The 27,422-nt window shown below is 38.9% G+C and overlaps 2 protein-coding genes across 2 annotated transcripts; both read right to left on the bottom strand.

The window, feature by feature from the left end:
- Positions 1-5,881: 5,881 nt before the first annotated feature.
- On the bottom strand, positions 5,882-8,084 carry LOC142397185 (uncharacterized). The gene is made up of 6 exons (XM_075480528.1): positions 8,042-8,084; positions 7,611-7,937; positions 6,915-7,274; positions 6,249-6,380; positions 6,116-6,153; positions 5,882-6,016 (listed from the first exon to the last, which is right to left on the bottom strand). Exons 1-6 carry the CDS (start codon positions 8,082-8,084, stop codon positions 5,882-5,884), a joined length of 1,035 nt encoding a protein of 344 aa, XP_075336643.1.
- Positions 8,085-24,132: 16,048 nt separating this feature from the next.
- LOC142397184 (uncharacterized) lies at positions 24,133-27,422 on the bottom strand. Its single transcript, XM_075480527.1, has 6 exons — positions 27,380-27,422; positions 26,937-27,275; positions 26,488-26,844; positions 26,126-26,257; positions 25,993-26,030; positions 24,133-24,222 (listed from the first exon to the last, which is right to left on the bottom strand). Exons 1-6 carry the CDS (start codon positions 27,420-27,422, stop codon positions 24,133-24,135), a joined length of 999 nt encoding a protein of 332 aa, XP_075336642.1.

The following is a 27,422-nucleotide window of genomic DNA, read 5'->3' as shown; positions in this document are numbered from 1 at the left end:
ATGTTGGGTGCTGGAAAATGAAAACACCCATAAATTATAATTAATACAACTATTCATACAACTATTTTTACAATACGATGAAATGTTTGTGATGATTTCAATGTATTTTACCAGATTCTAAATAATCTTATATAGAAAGTTCTAAATACCGGTCGCCAGTCCATCACAGGGAAATTATGATTCATTTTAGTAAAATTTTAAAATATGATGTTTTATATATGAAATTTTGTGATGATTCCATTGGATATTACCAGATTCTAAATTATAAATGATTTTATATAGAAAATTCTGTAAATACCTTCAATGTCCAGTTTTGCTCCATTTCCAAATAAAATTTCTCCACATGCAGCCACAGCACAGTAGTAAGTCCCAGCATCAGAGGAGCTGACGCTCCTGGAGTGGCTGTAGACACATTTCTGTGTTGAGTTAGTCTCAGGAAGCCTCTCACACCCATAACCACTGTTTCCTTGAGCATAAATTAAACCAGGATGAGAATCATCTGATCCAGCTCTGAACCAGTACACACTGTGATCTGCTGAACAGGCTTTCTTTTCAGATTTAAAGAGGACTGAACACTGTAGAGTCACTGGGTCTCCTGTGTGGACCGGATCAGATGGAGGCTCCTGAATAACAGCAGTGATATCTGGTTCTGGTCCTGAAAAGAAAAAAATTGGAAAAAAATTGGAAAAAAAGACAATCATGTTTTGACCCACCTATTGTGAAGACAATCTATTGAAAATAAAATCCATAAATTCACTTTTATTTACCTTTAATTTCCAGAAAAGTTCCATATAAAAAGGCCACATCAACTAGATTGATTCTGATACAGTAGTAAAGACCAGTGTCACTGAGCTTAGCTCCATTAAATTGTAGAATAAAGTTTCCAGGCTTGTGTTTAACAATAATGTGATCAGTCACATCAACTTCATCAAACTTAAAGTGAAACGTTCCACCCAGAAATTCGGGCCAGTTTCCAGAAACAAGTCTGATCCAATGAAAGGTTCCTCGGACCGAAGAAGCTGTCTGATAAGGACACGTCAGGGTCACATTTTGGCCAACAGGGACAGTCGTGCTGATGAACATCAAATCATCTGTGGATCCTGGAAAACATGCGCCCCCCCCAAAAAGAATTAGAAAAAAAACATTTTGTACAAACAATAAAGAAAGACATGTATATATCTTGTACAGTATACTCTATATATCATATTTTCTTATATACTTACGTCCCACGCTGAGCATCAGCAGTGCATAAAATACGATCAGCATTTTTTTGAATAATCCACCAGAGGCTGCATTTAAATAACAAGACGTAAAAAGGAGGGTCCCTTTAGTGGGAGTGAACAACTTCTAAGTGATCTGATTGGCCTTGATGTTTCACTGTACCTCCGCAGTGGAAATAATGTCAACCATCTTTCCAACCTAAACACATAGAACATCAACAGCGACCTTTTGTTTCATGATGACGGAGGGTTTTCATTATTTACACAGAATAAAGTCCAAATATCAAAAACAAACTTTTGAACTTTTCAGCTGATGTTGTTACAATAAATCTGTTTTTGTTTAGGACACAAACACATATAAGCCTGAGCAAAACATAATTTTATCTTGTCGGGATCATCTATTGACTTAATTTTCTCTGATATAAGATGAAGGAAAATGAGACGACATGCTTCATCTTTGTTTTGTTTCTGCGTTATTTATAGGAGCTGCTGCCTGGTTTCCAGAAACCTGAAACAGATCACAGGTACAGTTTTCATTATTCATAGCATGAAATATTCTTCCTGTCAGTATGAAATAATTGATTCTGACATGTATGAGATGATGTTCAACTGTCATAAAATCATGATTGAGGTATGATGGAAAGTAACTTGAAAGAGAAAGATTATAAAGGCAACTTGACTGAAATGATGATAGCTGATGGGGGAATCTGTTTGTTGTTCATCCCCCCAAACGTTTGGGGACTCAGTAAACAGGTTTCAGAAGTTGTTTAAATTGAAGCAGCAGAGGCCACAAAATCCAGATTGAACCCTAACATGTTTCTGGAGCTTTATGATGAGAACTTGATTTTTCTGTATGAAAAATACAAATTCTAACTTTTTTGTTGAAATGATATCAAAAGGTAGAAGAAACGATGTAAATACTGAATATATTCCTGCCAGTCAATTTAGATATGCCACGTCACATAGCATGACACAACCTCTCTGCCTGTGAGTGATGTTAGCAGGAAGAAGACGGCATACAGAGCTGGGTAGGTGGCTGCGGTCACACCTTACTTCCTTCATCTCTATAGGCGGTTTATGAGAAGCAGAGGCAGTGCACTGCTCTGACAGTAAAAAATACACCGTTTAACCTTAAGAAATGCTCCAGCGGTGATAAAAAAAAACACACCTCATGATACAAAGAAGACCAGTCTAACATCAAAGACTCTGACATTGAAGAAAACGTTAAAGTAGAGTGGATATTTCTGCATCACAATGAAGGTCATCTGCTTGCAAAGTGGGAGTGGTTAAAACTGCAGCAGTGTTTGTTAGGCTGCAACATTCTAGCTCAACATGGTCAATATATAGTTGACTTCAGGTGAGAATAAATTGGCTTGTTAATTAGATTGTTTCTGATACACAGCGCACCAATGTGATGAAATCAGTAAATCGCTAGTTTGATTTCTTTTTGCCTTTGGGAACATGTGTCGCTGTCACACTGCACTGTCTCACCTCATGTTTCTCGTTTGTGTCTCCACTGTTCACCATCTAATGAAGGCTAAAAGGTAAACATTTCTAACAGCATCCTGTGTCCCACGCCTCTACACATAGTGTGTTTTTAGTGAGGAGAATCAGCAATAAGGAGATGTTTTGTCTTTGTGTGCACCGCACTGGTTGTACATGAAACAGAAAACACAAATAATCTATGGAACCTTCAGCGTTCTGTGGTTGGGCTTTTAAACAAAGCTGTGAGAAACAAAGTGGCTTTACTTCCTGTCTAACCAACTACTTCAATCTTGTGAAGAGGGTCTTTGACTGCTGTTTGATCCTTTTTAAATTCAAAAAGAAAATTTGCAATGTTGTTATGACTAATATTAATATCAGAACAACTTACAGGAGCAGTTAAATGGTAAAGGAAGGATTTGTGTTCCTGCTGTAATTTATTCAAGCTGGTAGTTTTGTATTTTTTATTTTCAGTTGCTCATGAATTAAGAAATATGTACATTTGTCATAAAGATGAACTGGCAGCCAGTTCATACCAATGGTGAATGAATCCATACATTTAAGTTAAAACCCAAAATCAACTTAAATCAAGATAGTGTGTTTCAAACTGCTTTTCTGTGGAAAGCAATGAGTTGCATTTTTGAAAACACATCAAAAATAAACAATAGCTTTTACTACACTTAAGTATTCTGAAAAGAATTCTTACAATTTATCAAACTAAAAGTCATCTCCTTAACCCTCTCATGTCTGTTTTCTCACTTCTCATGTTGTCGCAGCTCTGTTCTCAGACTAAACAGCTTCAGTGGTTGGTCAATGGGCGGAGAAACGGCCCACCGCAGCTTTTGTCTCTGAGGGTTGCTGCTTAATGTGGCTCTGCTTGCTGTTCTCTTGACAGACTTACAGAGAGCGTTCACAAAGCTGCAGCGATAAAGAAACATATTTGTTCAAGGGTGTTCACATGATTACTAAGAAATAAATTTGCAAGACTTTTTTAAGAAAGTTGGACATTATGTTAATGAAGTTTCTCAAAATATATGATGATTTCTGAAAATCAATATGTTGCACTTTAATTTTCTTTCTTTCTCTCTTTCTGACAGTCTAGCTCAAACTGCTTCAACAGTCCTTTTATTTTAAGTGTTTAAGTGTTAAATTCATTGCATTAGCTGTATTTTTTCATATCTCCATCTCAGATAAACTCTTACCGAGAGGAGTCAACAGCAGTTTTGGACAGAACTGATATCTAGGTTCCTTCTTGCGAAACACAGATCTGCGTTACATTTCTTTATGCAGCTTAGCGGAGGTGCCACTTTCAAATCTATCTAGCTCTCTATCTAGCTCTCCAGGATTACCATGCCTTTAATGTGTTTCACTTCACACCACAGAAGTAAAAATGAATCCGTCTGTGTAGGCCTGTTGATGAAAACATGACAAAATGAGTCTGTGATGACAGCAGAAATCTTATTGTCATTAAGTAGGAAAGAAACAGTACATGCTGTCGTATCCTAAAGGTGACACACTGTACCGTAAACATATCAAAACATGTTTCCGTTCAAATCATTGTTGAAAAAAGAGACAAAGTACACAACAGCAAGGATGAAATCTTAAGATATTTTATTGCAACATACTTGAAGCGTTGTGGTCAGCGATCAAGCAAGAGTCATACATGACGATCATTTGAAACTTTGAAAACTGCACAGAATTTCTACCATGATTTCATCGTCATACATTTTGGTCGTTTTCTTTTACCCTTTACAGACATGAGAGAGATGGAACTATGGTTCCTGACCAAAAAGACCAATGACATTGAGCTTGTGACCACTCCTTTTATTTATTCAAGAATATTTTCATGAAAAAGATGTTTTCACTCCAAATACATAGAAACCAAAAGACTCAAGTTGATCATATTTTTTTTCCCCCACAGTATTCTAAACACAGCGCTATGGCATTTACCTCTAAACAAACATGAACTAAATCACTGATTACAAAGTGATGACAAACATCTGTTAACTGACTAATTCAGCCTTAAAGCTTTGATATTAGCGTAGATCCTCTGTCTCTCTGCTGCTTCTTTTATATATTTCATTTCAGTTTGTTTTTTCATGGTGAAAACAGCAGCAGAATAAATCCATATGTCCTGAAAATGAATGAAATCAAACATTTATGTAAGACCAAACCTTTTTAACTTTATTTGATCAGGTGCATCTCAGCCTAAATACCTTTTGGCTTTTCTGACCACCACTGTGTTTCTGCAGCGCAGCCTGATTATGACATAAAAAGATGACGTAAACATGGATCCTTCACTTTGAATGTTCTTGTCAGAATAATTGAGTCTTCTATTACCTTGAAAATCATCACACTTGCTTTTCTTCATGCCATAAATGAGGATGGCTATAACTACTGGACAACGGTGAAGTTTGATGTCCTCTGAGTTTTTCTATGGTATACCATACAATACTGTGTTACAATACTGTGTTTTAACAATAGTGTCATATTGAGGCATTCAAAATGCATCTATTTTAAGAGGATTAAACACATAAGTAATTGATGCTAAACTTATTTTTTCAGAAAATGCAACTATGTGTTACATCCAGTTGGGTCATTTGGAAAAATTGGGGCTTTTTTTATTCTCAACTAAGGTGGACGAGAACATGTTGCAAGCCTAAATGAGTCTCACATTATGTAACAAACAAGTCATGGCTAATGAACTAAACTTGACAAAATGCTGTTAATATACGCACCTAAAAAATGTATTCGAAAGGTAACATTAATTTCATTTGAATATTAATTATAAATTTGTCTTTTATTTTTACAATATATTCTCACCATTAGGAAAGAATCAACACACATACACAAATGTCAGTTTTGGTATAACTCTTGGACAAGTTAACATCTGTAAAATTGCAAACTGCACGTCAGAAAAAAGAAACACTTTAAAACACTTGACAAAATAAGAAAAGTGATGCATGGATAATTTACATTTTTCTTAAAGGATTTTTAAAAAAAACACTGCATCAGATTAGAAAGCACAATATGTCTAAAGTAGCTGTATTGAGAAACCATGTAATTGTACTACCAGTCCCAGAGGTTAAAAACAAATCCTAGTGCTGCTCAGGTGACACAATGTCCACAGTGTGTCAGAGGAAAAGAGATTAGCATGAAATACCAAATTCAAAGCATTGTTAATGTATCCCCAAAGCTCTGACATCAGTGTAAACCGTCTCCTCCTGAGGAGCTTTTACATTCCTTCTCTCTGCTCTGCCAGCTTTCTTCCTCGTGAAGGTTGGTGCAGCATAAGTCAATGAGACCTCATCTCTCTGAGGAAAAATATGGAATTCATGGAAGAATTTTAGGAGAGGGCAGACATCAAACCCATATATGCATAAAACAATATGATTCTATCTTTTTCACTGTACCTGCTGACTGTGATGATCATTGCAGGCTGTTACAGCATCTGTTTGCAGTGTGACAGAAATGTAACAGTATTAAACCCATACTCCGCTTTTGTAAAATACTGTTTGATAGATTGATAAATGAAACTTTTGTTACCATTATAACAACCACAAGTTTTCTTCTTGATGGTATAAATGAGGACGGATATAACAATGAGACTTGTCATCAAAGCAGCACATAACAGCAGGACAACTCTATTGGCTGTCTGCAGATCCCACATGTTGGGTGCTGGAAAATAAAAACACCCATAAATTATAATTAATACAACTATTCATCTGTGCGGTTCTCTCCGGGTACTCCGGCTTCCTCCCACTGTCCAAAAACATGCATGTTAGGTTAATTGGTGTCTCTAAAATTGTCCTTAGGAGAGAGTGTGAGCGTGTATGGTTGTTTGTCTCGTTTGTCTCTGTGTGGCCCTGTGATGGAGTGGCAGCCTGTCCAGGGTGTACCCTGCCTCTAGCCCATCGACCGCTGGGATAGGCTCCAGCCCCCCCGCGACCCGACCGACGGATTCAGCGGTATAGAAAATGGATGGATGGATATTCAACCGTGCATTTTCTATACCCGCTTAATCCAAGTTAGGGTCGCGGGGAGTCTGGAGCCTGCCAGAGCTGTTATTGGGCAAGAGGCAGCATACAGGTCGCCAGTCCATCACAGGGAAATTATGATTAATTTTGGTAAACTTTTATTCCAATTTTATTCCAATGGATATTACCAGGTTCTAAATTATAAATGATTTTATATAAAAAATTCTGTAAATACCTTGGATGTCCAGTTTAGCCCCATTTCCAAAAAGTATCTCTCCACATGTGGCCACAGCACAGTAGTAAGTCCCAGCATCAGAGGAGCTGATGTTCTTAGAGAAGTGATACACACATCTCCTCTGAGTGGCAGCTCTCTTGTCACATTCATTACGTCCGTTTCCATCAGAGTAGATGATGTGTGGATGAGATTTATTTGATGCAGCTCTGAACCAGAACACACTGAGATCTCCTGAACACGTCTTGTTCTCAGAGTCAGAGAGGACTGAACACTGCAGACTCACTGAGTCTCCTGGACCAGCTGGATCTGATACTGCCGGCTGCTGGACAACAATGTAGTTTGACGTCCCCTGAGTGTTTCCTGTATGATACAGAACACATTAGTAAAACGTACTTAGTGTCATACAAAAAGAGTCGAATAAAGACTTGAAAACTTGATTTGACCTTCAGATATGTGAGTTAATGTAATAGTGCGAATATAAGGTATTCTTCCACTGATAAAAGCAAGTAATACACCTAATATGAATTATCTTATATATAATACATATATGTTATATGTCTTACTTCTAAATATATCAATACTTGAAAAATCTTATATAAGAAAATGTTGTGATACAGTGTAGCCGTGAACATTTAAAAGTTTTTTAGTATTTATAAAGTAATTCCAAAACTTGAAATAAACGAATCACCTAATTACCTTTTAATGATAAATAAGTCCCACTCCACGTAACAGCAGTATATTCAAAGGCTGCACAGTGATACATTCCTTCATCTTCTTTACTCATTTTCAAAATTGTCAGAGTGCTATTCTTCTCATTGTATGTTGTCTTCAGTTTTGAAGCAGAAAACCCTGGTCCATATAAACGGTCTTGATTCATCAACAGGATCACAATGGATTTCAGAGTATCTCCTGCACTCTGCTTGTACCATTGAACTTTTTGAATACTCCACCTTTCATCGGGCAAAACACATGTCAAAGTCACAGGTTCGCCAAGTTGAACTGTGACCACTGGAACCAGTGAATCTGCATGGAAGAGAAAGAAGGTATAAGCGAAACTATAAAAGGATTACTCAAATTCAAAATGATAAAGAGAATATCACATTTCTGTTCCTGTATATAGCACTTACACCCTCGATGAAGAAGAAGCAGTGTAACCCATACCAGAATCATCTTGACACTGTCTTCATTGGAAGACCAGCTTCTTAAGTGACAAAGGGAGGTGTGGTTGTCCTGACCATCAAATTCATCTGATTGGTTATCTCAGACTATACAATCAAAGTGCATTTCCTGCCACTGATCTTTGGCTCTATGTATAGCCTGTTTACTCTAATTTCATTTTTTTAACCTTTTGATTAATCTGCATCCTAAATAAGTTTTTTCATATTTACATTGTTGTACAACCAACATCTTAATGATGGTTTGAAGATATGTTGAATTATTCACTAAACATAATCTATTCAGTGAAAATTATTCAAATGTTTAATCAACTAACTAACTGTCCATAACAGCAGCACATGGAGATGCATTGATTGCATTGACACTCACTTTTTACTGTATGTATATTTTGATTTCCAATATTATTTCAGCCTTTTTAATGTGTTGTCAATTGCTTGTTGTTTACTTCTTTATAGATAGTTCAGATAGAATATGTGATTCTGTCTGTGATGATGATTTTTCAGGTTGTGCAGATGATCCGATTTTGGAAACAAAAACTATTCGTGTTGGAGATCCTGTGACGTTGACATGTTCCCGCAGGTCTGCAGGAAGCATTATCTGGATGAGGGTTGTTAGTGGGAACTCTCCTGAAGTCTTGACGGAAACATTACAGTTACACCACAGCCTGGAATACTTGAACTAAAAATTATGGAAGCAAAACAAAGCGATACTGCAGTTTACATCTGTATGAGAAAAAATGATAAATACAAGGAAGTTTTGAAGGTAACATACTTGAGGACTGAAGGTAAGTACACTTAAAAACCTAAAAACAAATCTAGTTTTCTCAAAATATAGTGAATTAATTCGTTTTGATTTCTTAATTATTGCATATAAGTTGGCATATGGATACATAAGTCATTCAAAAGCAAAAACGCCCCAAAAACTTTTGTTTTATAAATGCTTTGAGAGAATGGTCATTTGTTAAAAAATGAATGCTTTTTTTTTTTATTTTTTGGGTACAAGAACCTGTCACCACAGTTCCTCCATCTGTTCCAGTCCGTCCAGAAGACTCAGTGACTCTGAAGTGTTGGACCCTTCACGAGTCACAGAATGAATCATGTCCAGCCGATGACAACGTGTTCTGTTTCACTGCTGAGTCTAATCAGTGTCACCCAAGTTTTAATTACACTAAAGAAGACAAAGGAAATGAATATGAGAATAACTCAACAGGAGTCACAATGAAGAAATGTTTCTACAGCTACTTAAAGAACTTCAGTTCCTCTGATGCTTGGATGTATCACTGTGCTGTGGCCCCATGTGAGGAGAAAGTGATGGGAAATAAATCAAAACTAAACACTGAAGGTAACTGTGTAATATTCATTTATACTTATTTAAATTACATTATTGTTCGCCAGATTTGGGATTCTGTCCATAATAACATGAGAGTAACTAACTCCTGATGACACTGTGATCAATTTTCTCATTTTCATTTCATGTCAGCAGTAAACTTGTGCAATTCAAAGGACAAGTCTTCAACAATTCTTTACCTGTTATGTGCGGCTTTGGCTATGAGTGGGATTCTTATAGCCTTCCTTGTGTATACAATCAAGAAACTTGAGAAAAAATCAAAGTGGTACAGTAATGGTAAGTTGAATAACTCATAAAATCATCTATAAAACTGTAGATTGTAAAACTGGATTTACATTCTTGCCACATTTTATTTTGTGATTCAGCTAGCGTTGCTCTGCAAACACAAACATCAACCAGAGGAAATCAGGAAACTCAGCAGGTGATGAAAATGAACAAAATATCGCTGTAGGTCATCAGCATGTTTTAATCTGTTTCCACGAGGTCTCAACATGTTTTGTTTCCTCAGATGGATGAAGACTCTTTGGTGTATTCTGCACCAGTTTTCACAAGAACAAAAGTGAGCAAAACAGGCTCAAAGGGCACAAAAAGTGCTGAAGAAGAAACCATCTACACCAATGTCAGTGATCTTGGGCTCTGATTTTTCTTGGCTAATTAACATTGTTGTAATATTCATGTGCTAACTGCAAATCTATTTATTGTGGATGACTGAAAGTATTTTTTTTTTTTTTTACAGTTTTGTGTATATGTATGTGTTTACTTTATGTTTGTATTACTGTATGACCGACCAAATGTACGTATATATTTAGTCATATTTATTCATATATATATATAGCCATTTTCACACATGCCCTGGAGTCCTGAAAATTCAGTGTGGGGGCATGATGTGTGACCTATGTTTGCGGCATTCACTTGAATCATCTTGGAGAGATCGGATGTGTAATTTGCAACTGTATCAGCAAATGTTGTGATGCATTTATTGTCTGTGAACAAGTGGGCTGGGGAGAACTGTCTCTTCATTCCCCTCTCTGCTAACTTGTATGGTGCTTTCTACTCGCTCTCTGATCTTGTAGAAACATCCAAAGACATACTGAACTAATATCAACCCGCTTTGCTACCAGAGGGGAGAACACTTTGGACCTTGTTTACACCAACATAAAGAAGGCCTACAGAGCAGCCCCCCGCCCCCACCTGGGCTCCTCAGACCATCTCTCTGTGATGCTAATTCCTGCATACCAGCCCCGGCTCACCAGAGAAAAACCTGCGGTGAAGAAGGTGAAAGTATGGCCTGAGGGAGCGATGTCTGCACTGCAGGACTGTTTTGAGTGCACTGAATGGAGCGTATTCAAAGAAGCTGCAACAGACAACCAGCTCACCAACGTGGAGGAGTATGCTGCATCTGTGTCGGACTATATCAGTTGGTGTATGGAGAAAGAGACTGTAACTAAAACTATAGTCACACGGGCCAACCTGAAACCCTGGATGACCAAAGTGGTGCGAGCGAAGCTGACAGAACGCAATGCTGCGTTCAAATCTGGTGATGCGGTGGCTCTCAGATCGGCGAGGGCCAATCTGAACCGTGCCATCAGAGACGCCAAGCGAGCCCACAGTCGGAAAATCCAAGGTCTCTTCCAAGACTCCAGCAACACAAAACAACTGTGGCAGGGCATCCAGACCGTCACGGATTATAAACCCACACCCCCATCCTGTCAGAACGATACCGGCTTCCTCAACGAGCTCAACAACTTCTTCGGAAGATTCGAAGAGCTGAACAACACCCCTGCGAGGAAAGCGACTCCACACCCCGACGAACAGGCACTCAGACTCGAAACCACGGCTGTGCGGAGAGCTCTGAGGAAGGTTAACGCACGGAAAGCTGCAGGCCCTGACAACATTCCAAGTCGACTGATGAAGGAATGCTCAGACCAGCTGGCCCACGTGCTCACGGACATCTTCAACACGTCCCTGAACCAGGCCGTCGTCCCCCGGTGCTTCAAGTCCGCCACCATCGTCCCGGTCCCGAAAACGTCCACAGTCACATGCCTTAACGACTACCGACCCGTCGCACTCACATCTTCCATCATGAAGTGCTTCGAAAGGCTAGTTAAGGACCACATCACTTTCACACTCCCCCCATCACTCGACCCGTTCCAGTTTGCATACCAGCCCATGCGCTGTGCTGAGGATGCAGTCTCCACTGCTCTACACCTGAGCCTGGAGCACCTGGAGGAGAAGAACACCCACGTGCGGATGCTGTTTCTGGACTTCAGCTCAGCATTCAACACGATAATCCCCCAGGACCTGGTATGCAAATTGGGCCCCTTGGGACTGAACACCCCCCTGTGCAACTGGTTGCTGGACTTCCTCACTGACAGAACCCAGTCTGTCAGAGTGGGGAACAACACCTCCAGTGTCATCACCCTGAACACTGGTACCCCTCAGGGCTGCGTCCTGAGCCCCCTGCTGTTCACCCTGATGACCCACGACTGTCGTCCACGCTTCATATCCAACCACATCCTGAAGTACGCAGACGACACTACAGTAGTGGGCCTCATCCGGGACAACAACGAGGTGGCCTACAGGGAGGAGGTGCGTCATCTGGTGGACTGGTGCAGAGGTAACAACCTGATCCTGAACGTTAACAAGACCAAGGAGATCATCGTTGACTTCAGGAGATCCAGACCCAGCCACTCACCACTCCTCATCAACGACTCAGCTGTGGAGGTCGTCAGCAGCACCAAGTTTCTGGGGGTGCACATCACAGACAACCTCAGCTGGTCACCCCACATCACATCACTGGTGAAGAAGGGACAACAGCGCCTGCACTTCCTGCGTAGGATGAGGAGAGCTTCCCTCCCTCCCCCCATCCTCCAGACCTTCTACAAAGGGACAATTGAGAGCCTGCTGACCAGCTGCATCTCCCTCTGGTCTGGGAGCTGTAAGGCCTCCGACTGGAAGTCTCTGCAGAGGGTGGTGAGGACAGGGGAGAAGGTCATCGGGACTCAGCTCACACCTATCAGAGACATAGCAGACAGGCGCTGCCTGTCCAGAGCCCACCAGATCCTCACAGACCCCACCCACCCCAACCATGGACTATTCCCTCTGCTGGCGTCCGGCAGAAGGTTCCGAAGCATCTTCTGCAGGACAACCAGATTGAGGAACAGCTTCTTCCCCCTGGCCATAAGACTGCTCAACGCACATCCATCCATCTCCCCCACATAACAACAACCCAACCCCCCACCCCAATTGACATGGACAATTACTCGCACTGTACCTTACACACTTCTGTCTGTGGAATTTCCCTTAGGCTGAGTGCAATATTTTAGTAACACTTTTGCACTTTGTGCATTTTATTTATTTATATATTTTTTTATATTCTTTATTCCGAGTGCTGGCACACAGCACTTCCACACCGTTTTATATTGTACCGTCTGTATAGCTTGGATATCTAGCGATGTTGACCAGTAGTCGAGGAACGACATTTCGTTGTCAAAACTCACTTGTGTTTTTTGTGCAATGACAATAAAAGAAAGTCTAAGTCTAAGTCTAAGTCTATTCTCAAGATTTTTTAAAGAAAACAGTTATTTTCTATGTGTAATTTCTGTGTCAAAGTCTGTCTTTTGCTCACCTTATACAGCTGCTCCCCCACATCCCCTCCTTTGTGTTTCTTGCTGTGAAAGTGCACCTCCAACAGAAAGTCTCCAGCTGAAAAGCATGAGTGAGCAAACAAAATCTCTGGCGTTCATGTGTGAAAACAGCTCAAGCCATATTAAATGTTTGGAAACAAAATACTATATATAGTATAAATTAGGGCTGTGACTCGATTAAAATCTTTAATCTTGTTAACTACAGGCTTTGAAATTAATTCATCGAAATTGATCGCATTTTAATCGCATATACTTTATCCTTTAGAAAATTAACATTTTCAACAATATTTCAACAAACACAGAACATGTCCCTATTTGAAATCTGAATGTAGCATGCATGAAAACACAGTATATAGAATCTTGGATGTTAAGCTGCGTTGGGCCCCCGTTAGCTTCCACGCTAGCTGCTACATGTTTAGCGTTGAGGTGATATTTGAGGCTTGATACGCTGCGGTGATACGCGAATTCCTTGTTGCATAATCTGCACACAACCACGCTCTTGTCGACGCTTCCATCCGTCTGTATTTAGAAAAAATAATAATAATAATTCTAGTGTGCGACTAAAATGCGTAATTTTTTTAACGCGCTAATATGTGTGTAGTTAATTAATCAAAATTAACGCGCTAAAGTCCCAGCCCTAGTATAAATATATATAAATATGTAAGTAATGCATAGTACACATTTCAGTGCATCTTCTTTTATGTTTATGGTTATTTTGCCTTTAGATTGACGTCTATATATAATTTATTTTGCTCTGATGGGATGAGTCTACTTTTGTTACCTTGAGCTAAACAAAAGTGGAGACAGCACAGTATTTTATATAATTTAACCAATTACTATTCAGATAAAACTTGTTGAGGAAGTCCTTAATGTTCAATACCTGAGTCAGTCTTGTTTGTTTGTATCACTGAATTATTGTGTGGTGTTGTGTGGCCATATAGTAGAAAAAATGTGTAATATTTTAATGAAACAGAACAACCAGTACATAAACTCAGAACTTAAACTTAAACACTTAACTTTTGAGAGCTTTATGGTTAATTCTATTTACGCACATTTGTGGTTGACAAGATGCCGAACTATAGTAAAAAGGGATTTTTTTGTTTGTTTTTGAGAAACTGCAGTGTGATTTCTAAGAGTGTGATGTAATCAACATTGAAATTAAATGAAAAAGGAAAGCTGGTTTAAATTTCAATTCTGGTTAGAATCTCTTAAGTACTCATAGACCCAGCTTAGTACCAGCACTTGCTTCAAGCTGATCTAAATCAAGTATGGGGTCAGAAGCAAAGGAAGATAAAGCTGATGATCCTGAGCTAAAACACAAGCTGAAAACTTTATTCAAGTCAGTGACTCATGAGTCAAGGTTTCAGCAGAAATCAGATTCTCAGTTCAGTTCAGATCTTTACTGGTTTTCAGCAGTTGTAAAGAAGATGCAGACAGAACACAGGATATTGAAGGCAAGCAACCTGATTCAGCCACAAAATACCTGCTATGATAAATGATAAACAAAGTAATACATATACATTATAGTGTCAAAGAGGATTTGGCTGATTGATTAAGTGCATTAATTTCACTTCTATCTACTGCACTTTCTCATGGGAAGTCTGTACCACCGACCAGATGGGAGAAGAACAAATTAGTCATTGGTGGCTAAAATTGACCTTGCCTTCCTCACTAATTGTCTGTTTTTGACATTAGATGCTGTATGCCACTTATGTTGCTGGTTGTATGTATAACAAAAGACAGACCATTTTTGTTGTGCATTGAAATTTTATCATAACAAAAGACAAGGAAGAGGGTTAAAATTAGTGGTGGGCATAGATTATTTTTTTTAATCTAGATTAATCTTACTGAAATCTTGAAATTAATCTAGATTAATCTAGATTAAAATGGCTCATTCAGGGGTCCGACAATCCGCGGGGTTCGCGGAAACAGACGTGTAAACTTTAGTTCCTATCCAAACAATAGTCGTTTAATCCTGAGACTGTTGCAACTGCCGTGTCGAGTGCTTCAATACAATAGTGTAGTAACCCCACGTATACCTTTCTCACTGCAATTAAGTTTTATTTCGGATTTTATTTAGAATTTAGTTTCTTTTTCACAGCTGCCTCTGCTATTCCTGCTCTTCTCAGGTATACCTAATGTAGTTTTACATAATTTGTAACGTGATGTATATCTTGTATAACAAATTGTAAATAACAAAACGTTTATTCGTGTCCCTGCCCTCACTTTCCTCGTGTTTTTTTCCGCGGGGGTGCTGCACAGCCGCGGGGCCTTTAAAAATTGAACATTCTAAATGTGACGTCACGAGCTACCAAAGCAAATTCTCAAGCGAAGCTTCTCCAGCGAGGTCGCTCTTGGTGAACACGCAGCATTAGGGCAGACCATCTTATTCACATGCATGACTCCAGCAGTTTCTCTAGCTTCGCCAACTTCTCATATTCAGCACTTGTTGGGAGGGCCAGGTGGTGCTGCTGTTGAGATAGCGTTGTGTGCAGTGCGTCTCTGTTGCGCCACACGCGTAGTATCCTCCCTGCGGCCACCATATTAGGAGCGCTGTCTGTTCCAACAGAGCAGATTTTGTCAACTATCCCCCACAGATTAGCGACCTCCATAAACTGCCTAGCACAGGATTCTGCAAAGTGGCGTTCTTCTGTTTTAATCACACCTAACGGCAGACAAAGTACATCAGCCCACACCCGAGCTAAAATATCAAGGTAAAAGTCATCACAGTTTGCTTAGGCTACCTATTTTGACCCAGTTCCCAACCCAACTTTGAGAATAGATTAACGGCGATATTTTTTATATCGCCCGATAAGACTCTCAAATTATCGCAGCACGTTAACGCCGATAACGGCCCACCACTAGTTAAAATAGACTCAATGAACAGCCTTTAAAATGTAACCATCAGTGGTTTTTTTTCTACATCAAAGTCCATTCTCTGGAGGCCCTTCTTGCAGATTGCAGTTGTGCTCAGATCAGAAGGACAAAATGTTCTCCACAACTGTACCTAAGTACTTGTAACAATCTACACTCTCAACCGGTGTGTCCTCAATTATTTACTGGAACAGATGAATAGGAGGCTTTCTGAGAGTCAATGGCCATGTCTTTGGTTTAGCTGACATTTAACTGGAGGAAGTGGTTAATATACCGCTCCACCAAGTAATCCACCACTGGCCCATGATGAACCTCTCTGTCCTGTACCAGAAAATTTAAAAAAAAAGTGTTATTTGTGAACTTAAGGAGGTGTTTGTTTTTTCTTGCAGTGAACCAGGCGAACACTTCTGAGACAGGACATATGTAGCTAAATGCAGCATCCTTACTGGCAGGATTAATCACTGTATTTATTTTCTTTTTTTAAATTAGAACAGCCCAATACAAAACAGAAAAAGATAGACTTACATTTTTTCTACTAGAAAAAAAGCCAACAGTGTGGCAGCATCTTTAATAACAACCAAGACTATGAATTACAAATTGTATGCATATATGCTTTGCTCTGGTCATTTTCTTACTACTACTGTGACTGAGCTAACTGAGCTGAGTGTGTGTTATTGCAGCAGCACAGGGACAGACCAGAAATAAGTAAACATAAATACAGAAACAGTATCGTTACTCATTTCATAGTGGAATGAGTTGAGAACTAAATAACATAAAAATGATCAACGTAAATCCAAATGATTTTCCCATGGAGGTCTGGATTTGGAATCATACTTAACATAAAAGTGGAAAATCACATTACAGGCTGGTCCAACTTCAATTCTTTAAGACAAGTCTAAATGAGGCTCAGTAGTGTGTGTGGCCTCCATGTGCCTGTATGACCTCCCTACAATGCTCCCGATGAGGTGGTGGATGTTCTCCTGAGGGATCTCCTACCAGACCTGGCTTAAAGCATCAGTCAACTCCTGGACAGTCTGTGGTGCAACGTGGCGTTGGTGGACGGAAAGAGACATGATGTCCCAGATGTTCTCGATTGGATTTAGGTCTGGGGAACGGGCAGGCCAGTCCATAGCATCAATGCCTTCATCATGCAGGAACTGCTAACACACTTCACCCACATGAGGCTTAGATTTGTCATGCATCAGAAGGAACCCAGGGCCCACTGCACCAGCACATGGTCTCACAAAGGGGCTGAGGATCTCATCCCGGTACCTAATGGCAGTCAGGGTACCTCTGGCTAGCACATGGAGGGCTGTGCGGCCCTCCAAAGAAATGCTTCCCCACACTATTACTGACCCACCGCCAAACCAGTCATGCTGTTGCAGGCAGCAGAACGTTCTCCACAGCGTCTCCAGACTCTGTCACATCTGTCACATGTGCTCAGTGTGAACCTGCTCTCATCCGTGAAGAGCACAGGGGGCCAGAGGGTTTTGCTTTGGGTTGAAGATCTTCTCCAGTGAGGGATTCAGATCAAACATTAATTAATTATTCCTCTTTTGCTTTGTTGAACTCATCAGAGGGTCTGGCATTAAGTGGTCTTAGACCTAGTCATTTCATTTTCTTTAGGATTCTGTACCTGGAAATGCTACTGGGAATGTTTATATGTGATTTGGTCGCTATTCTGGGCTGTAAAGGGAGCCTATTATTCTTATTATGAACTCATAGATGTTAACAGACCACTCAGAGCTCTGAGGTCTGCTAACGAACTATACCTGGATGGGCCTAAATGCAGGCTAAAAGCTAAAGTCGATCAAGCTTTTGCAGTGGTTGCCCCTAAGCTGTGGAATAGTTTACCGCTGCATATCCGGTCGTCAGAAACTCTGGAAATTTTCTAATTCTCTCTTAAAACCCAGCTTTTCTCCCAGGCTTTCAGACCTGGGTGAGACGAAAGTTGTCTTTGTGTGTCGATTATATATACCTTTTGCTGAAACTGTCTTTATGAAATTTATCTTTGGATTTTATTGTTATTCATTTATTTAAAGCACTTTGGTCAACCTATGTTGTTATAAGGTGCTCTATAAATAAACGTGACCTTGACCTTGACCTTATTAATTTGTTGATCCCTCTCCCACTATTTCCAAATAAGTGTTGTAATATTGTTAGTTTGGACGGTGGGTAATGGTACTCTGCACTTGAAAATTCAGATGAATTAGTTGAAACCATTAGGGTATGATAGCATGTTTTCAGAACAATTATATGATTGGTCTGAGTAGTTTTCAGTAGTTTTTCAATCAAGTTGTAAGTAATGGGGTGGGGCCAGGTATTATCTCTTCAGTCACTTTTTACACAGAAAAACTCTCTATTTTTTGAAGCCAGACCACCCATTCACAGCAGGCCGGTGGGCAAACTGTAGAGGGCCAAGTCTCACCTGCAGCTTTAAAATGTAGACCTTACATTTCATTACTTTCTCGCAAATTCACTATAGTATTTAGTCAAATGGATCCAAAAACACAACCGCAATTACCCCTGGCTGGAATTGGAACAAAATCAATGTTAAAACTTCTCAATTTTAGATCTTCCTTTCAAACCGTGTTCATCCCAGAATGCACAGCCTCCTCTCCACATCCGCCCACACACACACACACACACAAACACACTTACTGCTCATCCCTCTGGGGTTAGGGTGCCACTGTGACGCATTAGTTATCGTAATACCACACACATACTTGCTTAACATATATTGCCCAACCTCAGCATTTCCAACAACAACTACCAGATGTCAATCATAACTCACCGAACATGATGCTAATAGCATGTATTTACTCTATCTGGTCATGTTCGTCCAACTGGCGTGTCAGTCTGTCTTGTCCCACTCTCTTTACATCATCCTGTCTTGTTTCCTGTCGGTGCTGTCGCTTAGTTGTGTTCTGTGTTGTTTGTTTCACATTTTGTATATTTTTGTATACACAATTTATACGCATGTGCTACCACTAAAACGGAGTGGAAGATAACACGTGAACATATGCAAGCTTAACATTTTGAGTTTATTAACATAATGAGCTTTAATTCCAAATGAAAAAAAAGTTGTCCTCCAAAGAGGGTGTGGTGGGTCAAAAAAAATGAAAATACATTCCCTTAGAAGTAAGATAAAAAAAACAAATTGTCAGGTTGGTGTGAAGGGAAGGACACGGATGCGCACTTCAGTTCAAAATGCAGAAGTGCGTTTTTTGCACACGTTTGCACAGTAGCCACAAAACAGGCATTTGGTATTGTTGCTACTGCCACCTACGTCCGGGGCGTGCATACTACATCGGCAAACTGCGAGTTTTATGAGTTTTATACGTTTTCCCTGTTCCCATGGATAGACAGATATCCACCCCCAAGACGCTCGTGAGAACGCAGATAAATTGTGGAGGAATAAAACGGACATCTGCGTTTATGCTTCAGAGCGTTGTCGTGGGCACGTAGCCTAAGACATGACTAAACTAAACAAGGACTGAGAACCAAAACGTGACCTAAAACATAATAACTAAAACATAAAACTTAAACAGACCATGGCGTGACACAAATGAATTCAATCAGATTGTGAAGCATTGTGTATGAAGAAGCTTCAATGACAAACAATGTAATTGTAGAACCAGTTCCTGAGGTGAAAAACAAACCTCCACCAAAGTGCTAAAATATGGCTACACTGTGGCAGAGGAAAGAAAAAGATTAGCATGAAATACCAAATTCAAAGAATTGTTAATGTATCCTCAAAGCTCTGACATCGTTGTAAACCGTCTCCTCCTGAGGAGCTTTTACATTCCTTCTCTCTGCTCTGCCAGCTTTCTTCCTCGTGAAGGTTGGTGCAGCATAAGTCAATGAGACCTCATCTCTCTGAGGAAAAAATGTGGAATTCATGGAAGAATTTTAGGAGAGGGCAGACATCAAACACATATATGCATAAAACAATATGATTCTATCTTTTTCACTGTACCTGCTGACTGTGATGATCATTGCAGGCTGTTACAGCATCTGTTTGCAGTGTGACAGAAATGTAACAATATTAAACCCATACTCCACTTTTATAAAATACTGTTTGATAGATTGATAAATGAAACTTTTGTTACCATTATAACAACCACAAGTTTTCTTCTTGATAGTATAAATGAGGATGGATATAACAATGAGACTTGTCATCAAAGCAGCACATAACAGCAGGAGAACTGTATTGGCTGTCTGCAGATCCCACATGTTCGGTGCTGGAAAATGAAAACACCCATAAATTATAATTAATACAACTATTCATACAACTATTTTTACAATACGATGAAATGTTTGTGATGATTTCAATGTATTTTACCAGATTCGAAATAATCTTATATAGAAAGTTCTAAATACAGGTCGCCAGTCCATCACAGGGAAATTATGATTCATTTTAGTAAAATTTTACAATATGATGTTTTATATATGAAATTTTGTGATGATTCCATTGGATATTACCAGATTCTAAATTATAAATGATTTTATATAGAAAATTCTGTAAATACCTTCAACGTCCAGTTTTGCTCCATTTCCAAATAAAATTTCTCCACATGCAGCCACAGCACAGTAGTAAGTCCCAGCATCAGAGGAGCTGACGCTCCTGGAGTGGCTGTAGACACATTTCTGTGTTGAGTTAGTCTCAGGAAGCCTCTCACACCCATAACCACTGTTTCCTTGAGCATAAAGTAAACCAGGATGAGAATCATCTGATCCAGCTCTGAACCAGTACACACTGTGATCTGCTGAACAGGCTTTCTTTTCAGATTTAAAGAGGACTGAACACAGAAGAGTCACTGGGTCTCCTGTGTGGACCGGATCAGATGGAGGCTCCTGAATAACAGCAGTGATATCTGGTTCTGGTCCTGAAAAGAAAAAAAGAAAAAAATTGGAAAAAAAGACAATCATGTTTTCACCCACCTATTGTGAAGACAATCTATTGAAAATAAAATCCATAAATTCACTTTTATTTACCTTTAATTTCCAGAAAAGTTCCATATAAAAAGGCCACATCAACTAGATTGATTCTGATACAGTAGTAAAGACCAGTGTCACTGAGCTTAGCTCCATTAAATTGTAGAATAAAGTTTCCAGGCTTGTGTTTAACAATAATGTGATCAGTCACATCAACTTCATCAAACTTAAAGTGAAACGTTCCACCCAGAAATTCGGGCCAGTTTCCAGAAACAAGTCTGATCCAATGAAAGGTTCCTCGGGCCGAAGAAGCTGTCTGATAAGGACACGTCAGGGTCACATTTTGGCCAACAGGGACAGTCGTGGTGATGAACATCAAATCATCTGTGGATCCTGGAAAACATGCGCCCCCCCCAAAAAGAATTAGAAAAAAAACATTTTGTACAAACAATAAAGAAAGACATGTATATATCTTGTACAGTATACTCTATATATCATATTTTCTTATATACTTACGTCCCACGCTGAGCATCAGCAGTGCATAAAATACGATCAGCATTTTTTTGAAAAATCCACCAGAGGCTGCATTTAAATAACAAGACGTAAAAAGGAGGGTCACTTTAGTGGGAGTGAACAACTTCTAAGTGATCTGATTGGCCTTGATGTTTCACTGTACCTCCACAGTGGTAATAATGTCAACCATCTTTCCAACCTTAACACATAGAACATCAACAGCAACCTTTTGTTTCATGTTTGATGGAGGGTTTTCATTATTTACACAGAATAAAGTCCAAATATAAAAAACAAACTTCTGAACTTTTCAGCTGATGTTGTTACAATAAAGCTGTTTTTGATTAGGACAAAAACACACATAAGCCTGAGCAAAACATAATTTTATCTCGTCGGGATCATCTATTGACTTAATTTTCTCTGACACAAGATGAAGGAAAATGAGACGACATGACATGCTTCATTTTTGTTTTGTTTCTGCGTTATTTATAGGAGCTGCTGCCTGGTTTCCAGAAACCTGAAACAGATCACAGGTACAGTTTCCATTATTTGTAGCATGAAATATTCTTCCTGTCAGTATGAAATAATTAGAAGTTAAAACTCATCTGAATCTGACAAGTATGAGATGATGTTCAACTGTCATAAAATCATGATCGAGGTTTGATGGAAAGTAACTTGAAAGAGAAAGATTATAAAGGCAACTTGACTGAAATGATGATAGTTGACGGGGGAATCTGTTTGTTGTTCATCTCCCCCCAAACGTTTGGGGACTCAGTAAGCAGGTTTTAGAAGTTGTTTAAATTGAAGCAGCAGAGGCCACAAAATCCAGATTTTGAACCCTAACATGTTTCTGGAGCTTTATTATGACAACTTGATTTCTCTATATAAAAAATACAAATTCTAACTTTTTTTTGCAATGATATCAAAAGGTAGAAGAAACTATGTAAATACTGAATATATTCCTGCCAGTCAATTTAGATATGCCACGTCACAAAGCATGACACAACCTCTCTGCCTGTGAGTGATGTTAGCAGGAAGAAGACGGCATACAGAGCTGGGTAGGTGGCTGCGGTCACACCTTACTTCCTTCATCTCTATAGGCGGTTTATGAGAAGCAGAGGCAGTGCACTGCTCTGACAGTAAAAAATACACCATTTAACCTGAAGAAATGCTCCAGCGGTGATTAAAAAAAAAAACACCTCATAATACAAAGAAGACCAGTCTAACATCAAAGACTCTGGGAGGGGTTAAAACTGCAGCAGTGTTTGTTAGGCTGCAACATTCTAGCTCAACATGGTCAATATATAGTTGACTTCAGGTGAGAATAAATTGGCTTGTTAATTAGATTGTTTCTGATACACAGAGCACCAATGTCATGAAATCAGTAAATCGCTAGTTTGATTTCTTTTTGCCTTTGGGAACATGTGTCGCTATCACACTGCACTGTCTCACCTCATGTTTCCCGTTCGTGTCTCCACTGTTCACCATCTAATGAAGACTAAAAGGTAAATATTTCTAACAGCATCCTGTGTCCCACGCCTCTACACATAGTGTGTTTTTAGTGAGGAGAATCAGCAATAAGGAGATGTTCTGTCTTTGTGTGCACAGCACTGGTTGTACATGAAACAGAAAACACAAATAATCTATGGAAACTTCAGCGTTCTGTGGTTGGGCTTTTAGACAAAGGTGTGAGAAACAAAGTGGCTTTACTTCCTGTCTAACCAACTACTTCAATCTTGTGAAGAGGGTCTTTGACTGCTGTTTGATCCTTTTTAAATTCAAAAAGAAAATTTGCAATGTTGTTATGACTAATATTAATATCAGAACAACTCAAAGGAGCAGTTAAATGTTAGAGGAAGGATTTGTGTTCCTGCTGTTTTTATTCAAGCTAGTAGTTTCGTATTTTTCATTTTCAGTTGCTCATAAATTAAGAAATGTGCACACATTTGTCGTAAAGATGAACTGGCAGCCAGTTCATACCAATGGTGAATGAATCCATACATTTTAGTTAAAACCCAAAATCAACTTAAATCAAGATAGTGTGTTTCAAACTGCTTTTCTGTGGAAAGCAATGAGTTGTATTTTTGAAAACACATCAAAGATAGACATTAGCTTTTACTTCAATTAAGTATTCTGAAAAGAATTCCTACAATTTATCAAACTAAAAGTCATCTCCTTAACCCTCTGCTGTCTGTTTTCTCACTTCTCATGTTGTCGCAGCTCTGTTCTCAGACTAAACAGCTTCAGTGGTTGGTCAATGGGCGGAGAAACGGCCCACCGCAGCTTTTGTCTCTGAGGGTTGCTGCTTAATGTGGCTCTGCTTGCTGTTCTCTTGACAGACTTACAGAGAGCGTTCACAAAGCTGCAGCGATAAAGAAACATATTTGTTCAAGGGTGTTCACATGATTACAAAGACTTAAATTTGCAAGACTTTTTTAAGAAAGTTGGACATTATGTCAATGAAGTTTCTCAAAATATATGATGATTTCTGAAAATCAATATGTTGCACTTGAATTTTCTTTCTTTCTCTCTCTCTGACAGTCTAGCTCAAACTGCTTCAACAGTCCTTTTATTTTAAGTGTTTAAGTGTTAAATTCATTGCATTAGCTGTATTTTTTCATCTCTCCATCTCAGATTAACTCTTACCGAGAGGAGTCAACAGCAGTTTTGGACAGAGCTGATATCTAGGTTCCTTTTTGCGAAACACAGATCTGCGTTACATTTCTTTATGCAGCGGCCGACTGTGCTGAGTGACCGTGCTTTTGCTTGGTGCTCCCGAGTCGATGGTGATCTGACAGTTTCTCATGCAGTGCCTCCTGAGGGCCCGAAAGTCAAATCCATCAACATAAGTTTGTGCCTGTGTTATGATTTCTCTGGATTCCCTGAATCGTCTTACATTATCAAGCACTCTAGTGGTTGAAAGACAACCGTTCTTTCCAAACTTACACATTAAAAAATATTTTTGCAATTTTTCAATGATTCTCTGACTGTGTTTAGCCCAAAGTGGTGAGCCATGACCCATTCTTGCTTGGAAAGACTTTTGGTGGATGGTCCTTTTATGTCCAATTCTGACTCCCTCACCTGTTACAAATCTCCCAGAAAGTTGTAATTTGTAAACACTACAACCTATCAGTCTTTGTGTACTCCACTGAATTAAATCTGAAATGTGTTTATATTTTCTAAATCTAATGAATTTGGTCAATATACACACTAAAAAAAAAAAATCCTTTCTTTGGACTTGTGTCTGATAAATGACAGATTTGGGTTTTCATTGTATTTCAGAAAGTTTGTTACTTTTCTACATATCAGGTTTGTCTTTATGTACTTTATATATTAAGAGTTTTATTCTTCATTTAGGAGATTGGTATTGACTGACTCTCTACCAACTGAGCCAATTCAATCACCACATAAATCAGTCCAACTGTGAAACTCAGTTACTCTCCAATGATCGCTTCTTTCCAAGAATGAAGAAAAACAACTCCGGTGTTTGGGTGATGAAGTCCTAGCATAGCTAATCACTGGGTGTCATAAGCAGACTAAGGATAAACTGAACATAACTGAAGAATAAATGTGTTTTACTTCACACCACAGGAGTAAAAATGAATCTGTCTGTGTAGGCCTGTTGATGAAAACATGACAAAATGAGTCTGTGATGACAGCAGAAATCTTATTGTCATTAAGTAGGAAAGAAACAGTACATGCTGTCGTATCCTAAAGGTGACACACTGTACTGTAAACATATCAAAACATGTGTCCGTTCAAATCATTGTTGAAAAAAGAGACAAAGTACACAACAGCAAGAAAGAAATCTTAAGATATTTTATTGCAACATACTTAAAGCGTTATGGTCAACGACCAAACAAGATTCATACATGACGATCATTATAACTTTGAAAACTGCACAGAATTTATATTTGGAAAACAGGATTTCATCCTCATACATTTTGGTAGTTTTTTTTTTTTACCCTTTACAGACATGAGAGAGATGGAACTATGGTTCCTGACCAAAAAGATGAATAACATTGAGCTTGTGATAACTCCTTTTATTTATTCAAGAACATTTTCATGAAAAAGATGTTTTCACTCCAAATACATAGAAACCAAAAGACACAAGTTGATCATATTTTCTTTCCCCACAGTATTCTAAACACAGCACTATGGCATTTACCTCTAAACAAACATGAACTAAATCACTGATTACAAAGTGATGACAAATATCTGTTAACTGACTAATTCAGCCTTAAAGCTTTGATATTAGCGTAGATCCTCTGTCTCTCTGCTGCTTCTTTTATCTTTTTCATTTCAGTTTGGTTTTTTTATGGTGAAAACAGCAGCAGAATAAATCCATTTGTCCTGAAAATAAATGAAATTAAACATTGATGCAAGATCATAAACTTTTTAACTTTATTTGATGAGGTGCATCTCAGCCTAAATATGTTATCAACCATGAATGTTGGTGCAGCATTAATCAATGAGACCTCATCTCACTGAGGAAAAATATGAAATTCATGGAAGAATTTTAGGAGAGGGCAGACATCAAACCCATATATGCATAAAACAATATGAGTCTATCTTTTTCACTGTACCTGCTGACTGTGATGATCATTGCAGGCTGTTACAGCATCTGTTTGCAGTGTGACAGAAATGTAACAATATTAAACCCATACTCAGCTTTTATAAAATACTGTTTGATAGATTGATAAATGAAACTTTTGTTACCATTATAACAACCACAAGTTTTCTTCTTGATGGTATAAATGAGGACGGATATAACAATGAGACTTGTCATCAAAGCAGCACATAACAGCAGGAGAACTGTGTTGGCTGTCTGCAGATCCCACATGTTGGGTGCTGGAAAATAAAAACACCCATAAATTATAATTAATCCAACTATCGATCAATGCATTTTCTATACCCGCTTAATCCAAGTTAGGGTCGCTGGGAGTCTGGAGCCAGTCCAGGGTAATTAATTTATGTAAAATTTTACAATGTGATGTTTTATATATGAAATTGTGTTATTCCAATGGATATTACCAGATTCTATATTATAAATGATTTTATATAGAAAATTCTGTAAATACCTTGAATGTCCAGTTTTGCTCCATTTCCAAATAAAATGTCTCCACATGCAGCCACAGCACAGTAGTAAGTCCCAGCATCAGAGGAGCTGACGCTCCTGGAGTGGCTGTAGACACATTTCTGTGTTGAGTCAGTCTCAGGAAGCCTCTCACAGCCATCACCACTGTTTCCATGAGCATAAAGTAAACCAGGATGAGAATCATCTGATCCAGCTCTGAACCAGTACACACTGTGATCTGCTGAACAGGTTTTCTTCTCAGATTTAAAGAGGACTGAACACTGTAGAGTCACTGGGTCTCCTGGGTGGACCGGATCAGATGGAGGCTCCTGAATAACAGCAGTGATATCTGGTTCTGGTCCTGGAAATAAGAAAAACAACAAATAAAGAATTGACATGTTTTACTTGTTCATTTAGAAGTAATCTACAGTACGTAGAATCACTTGTATTTACCTTTAATTTTCAAAAAGGTTCCGTACAAAAAAGTCATGTAGAGTTGTTTGATTTTAAAACAGTAGTAAAGACCAGTGTCATTTAGCTTTGCTCCATTAAAATGTAGAATAAAGGTTTCATCCCCTTGTTTTGCTTTAATGTGAGGAATCTGGTTAACATCATCAAACTTATCATCAAAGTTATAAGTTGCTCCCAGAAATTCGGGCCAGTTTCCAGAAACAAGTCGGATCCAATACAAGGTTTCTTGGTGCAGAAGAGACTTCTGACGAGGACACGTCAGGGTCACATTTTGTCCAACAGTGAAAGATGTCGACACAAACTTAAAATCATCTTTTGATCCTGAAAAACATGCTGCCCCAAGAAAATCAGAAAATACAATTTTGTATAAATAAGTTAAATAGATTTTCATATTTTCTGCATTCTCCTTGTTTCTACATACTTACGTCCCACTCCGAGCATCAGCAGTGCATAGAATACGATCAGCAT

This window comes from Odontesthes bonariensis, chromosome 13 (assembly GCF_027942865.1).
Source record: "Odontesthes bonariensis isolate fOdoBon6 chromosome 13, fOdoBon6.hap1, whole genome shotgun sequence".
Lineage (NCBI taxonomy): Eukaryota > Metazoa > Chordata > Actinopteri > Atheriniformes > Atherinopsidae > Odontesthes > Odontesthes bonariensis.
The sequence above is the reverse complement of the archived record's forward strand: the minus strand, read 5'-3'. Positions and strand labels throughout refer to the sequence as shown.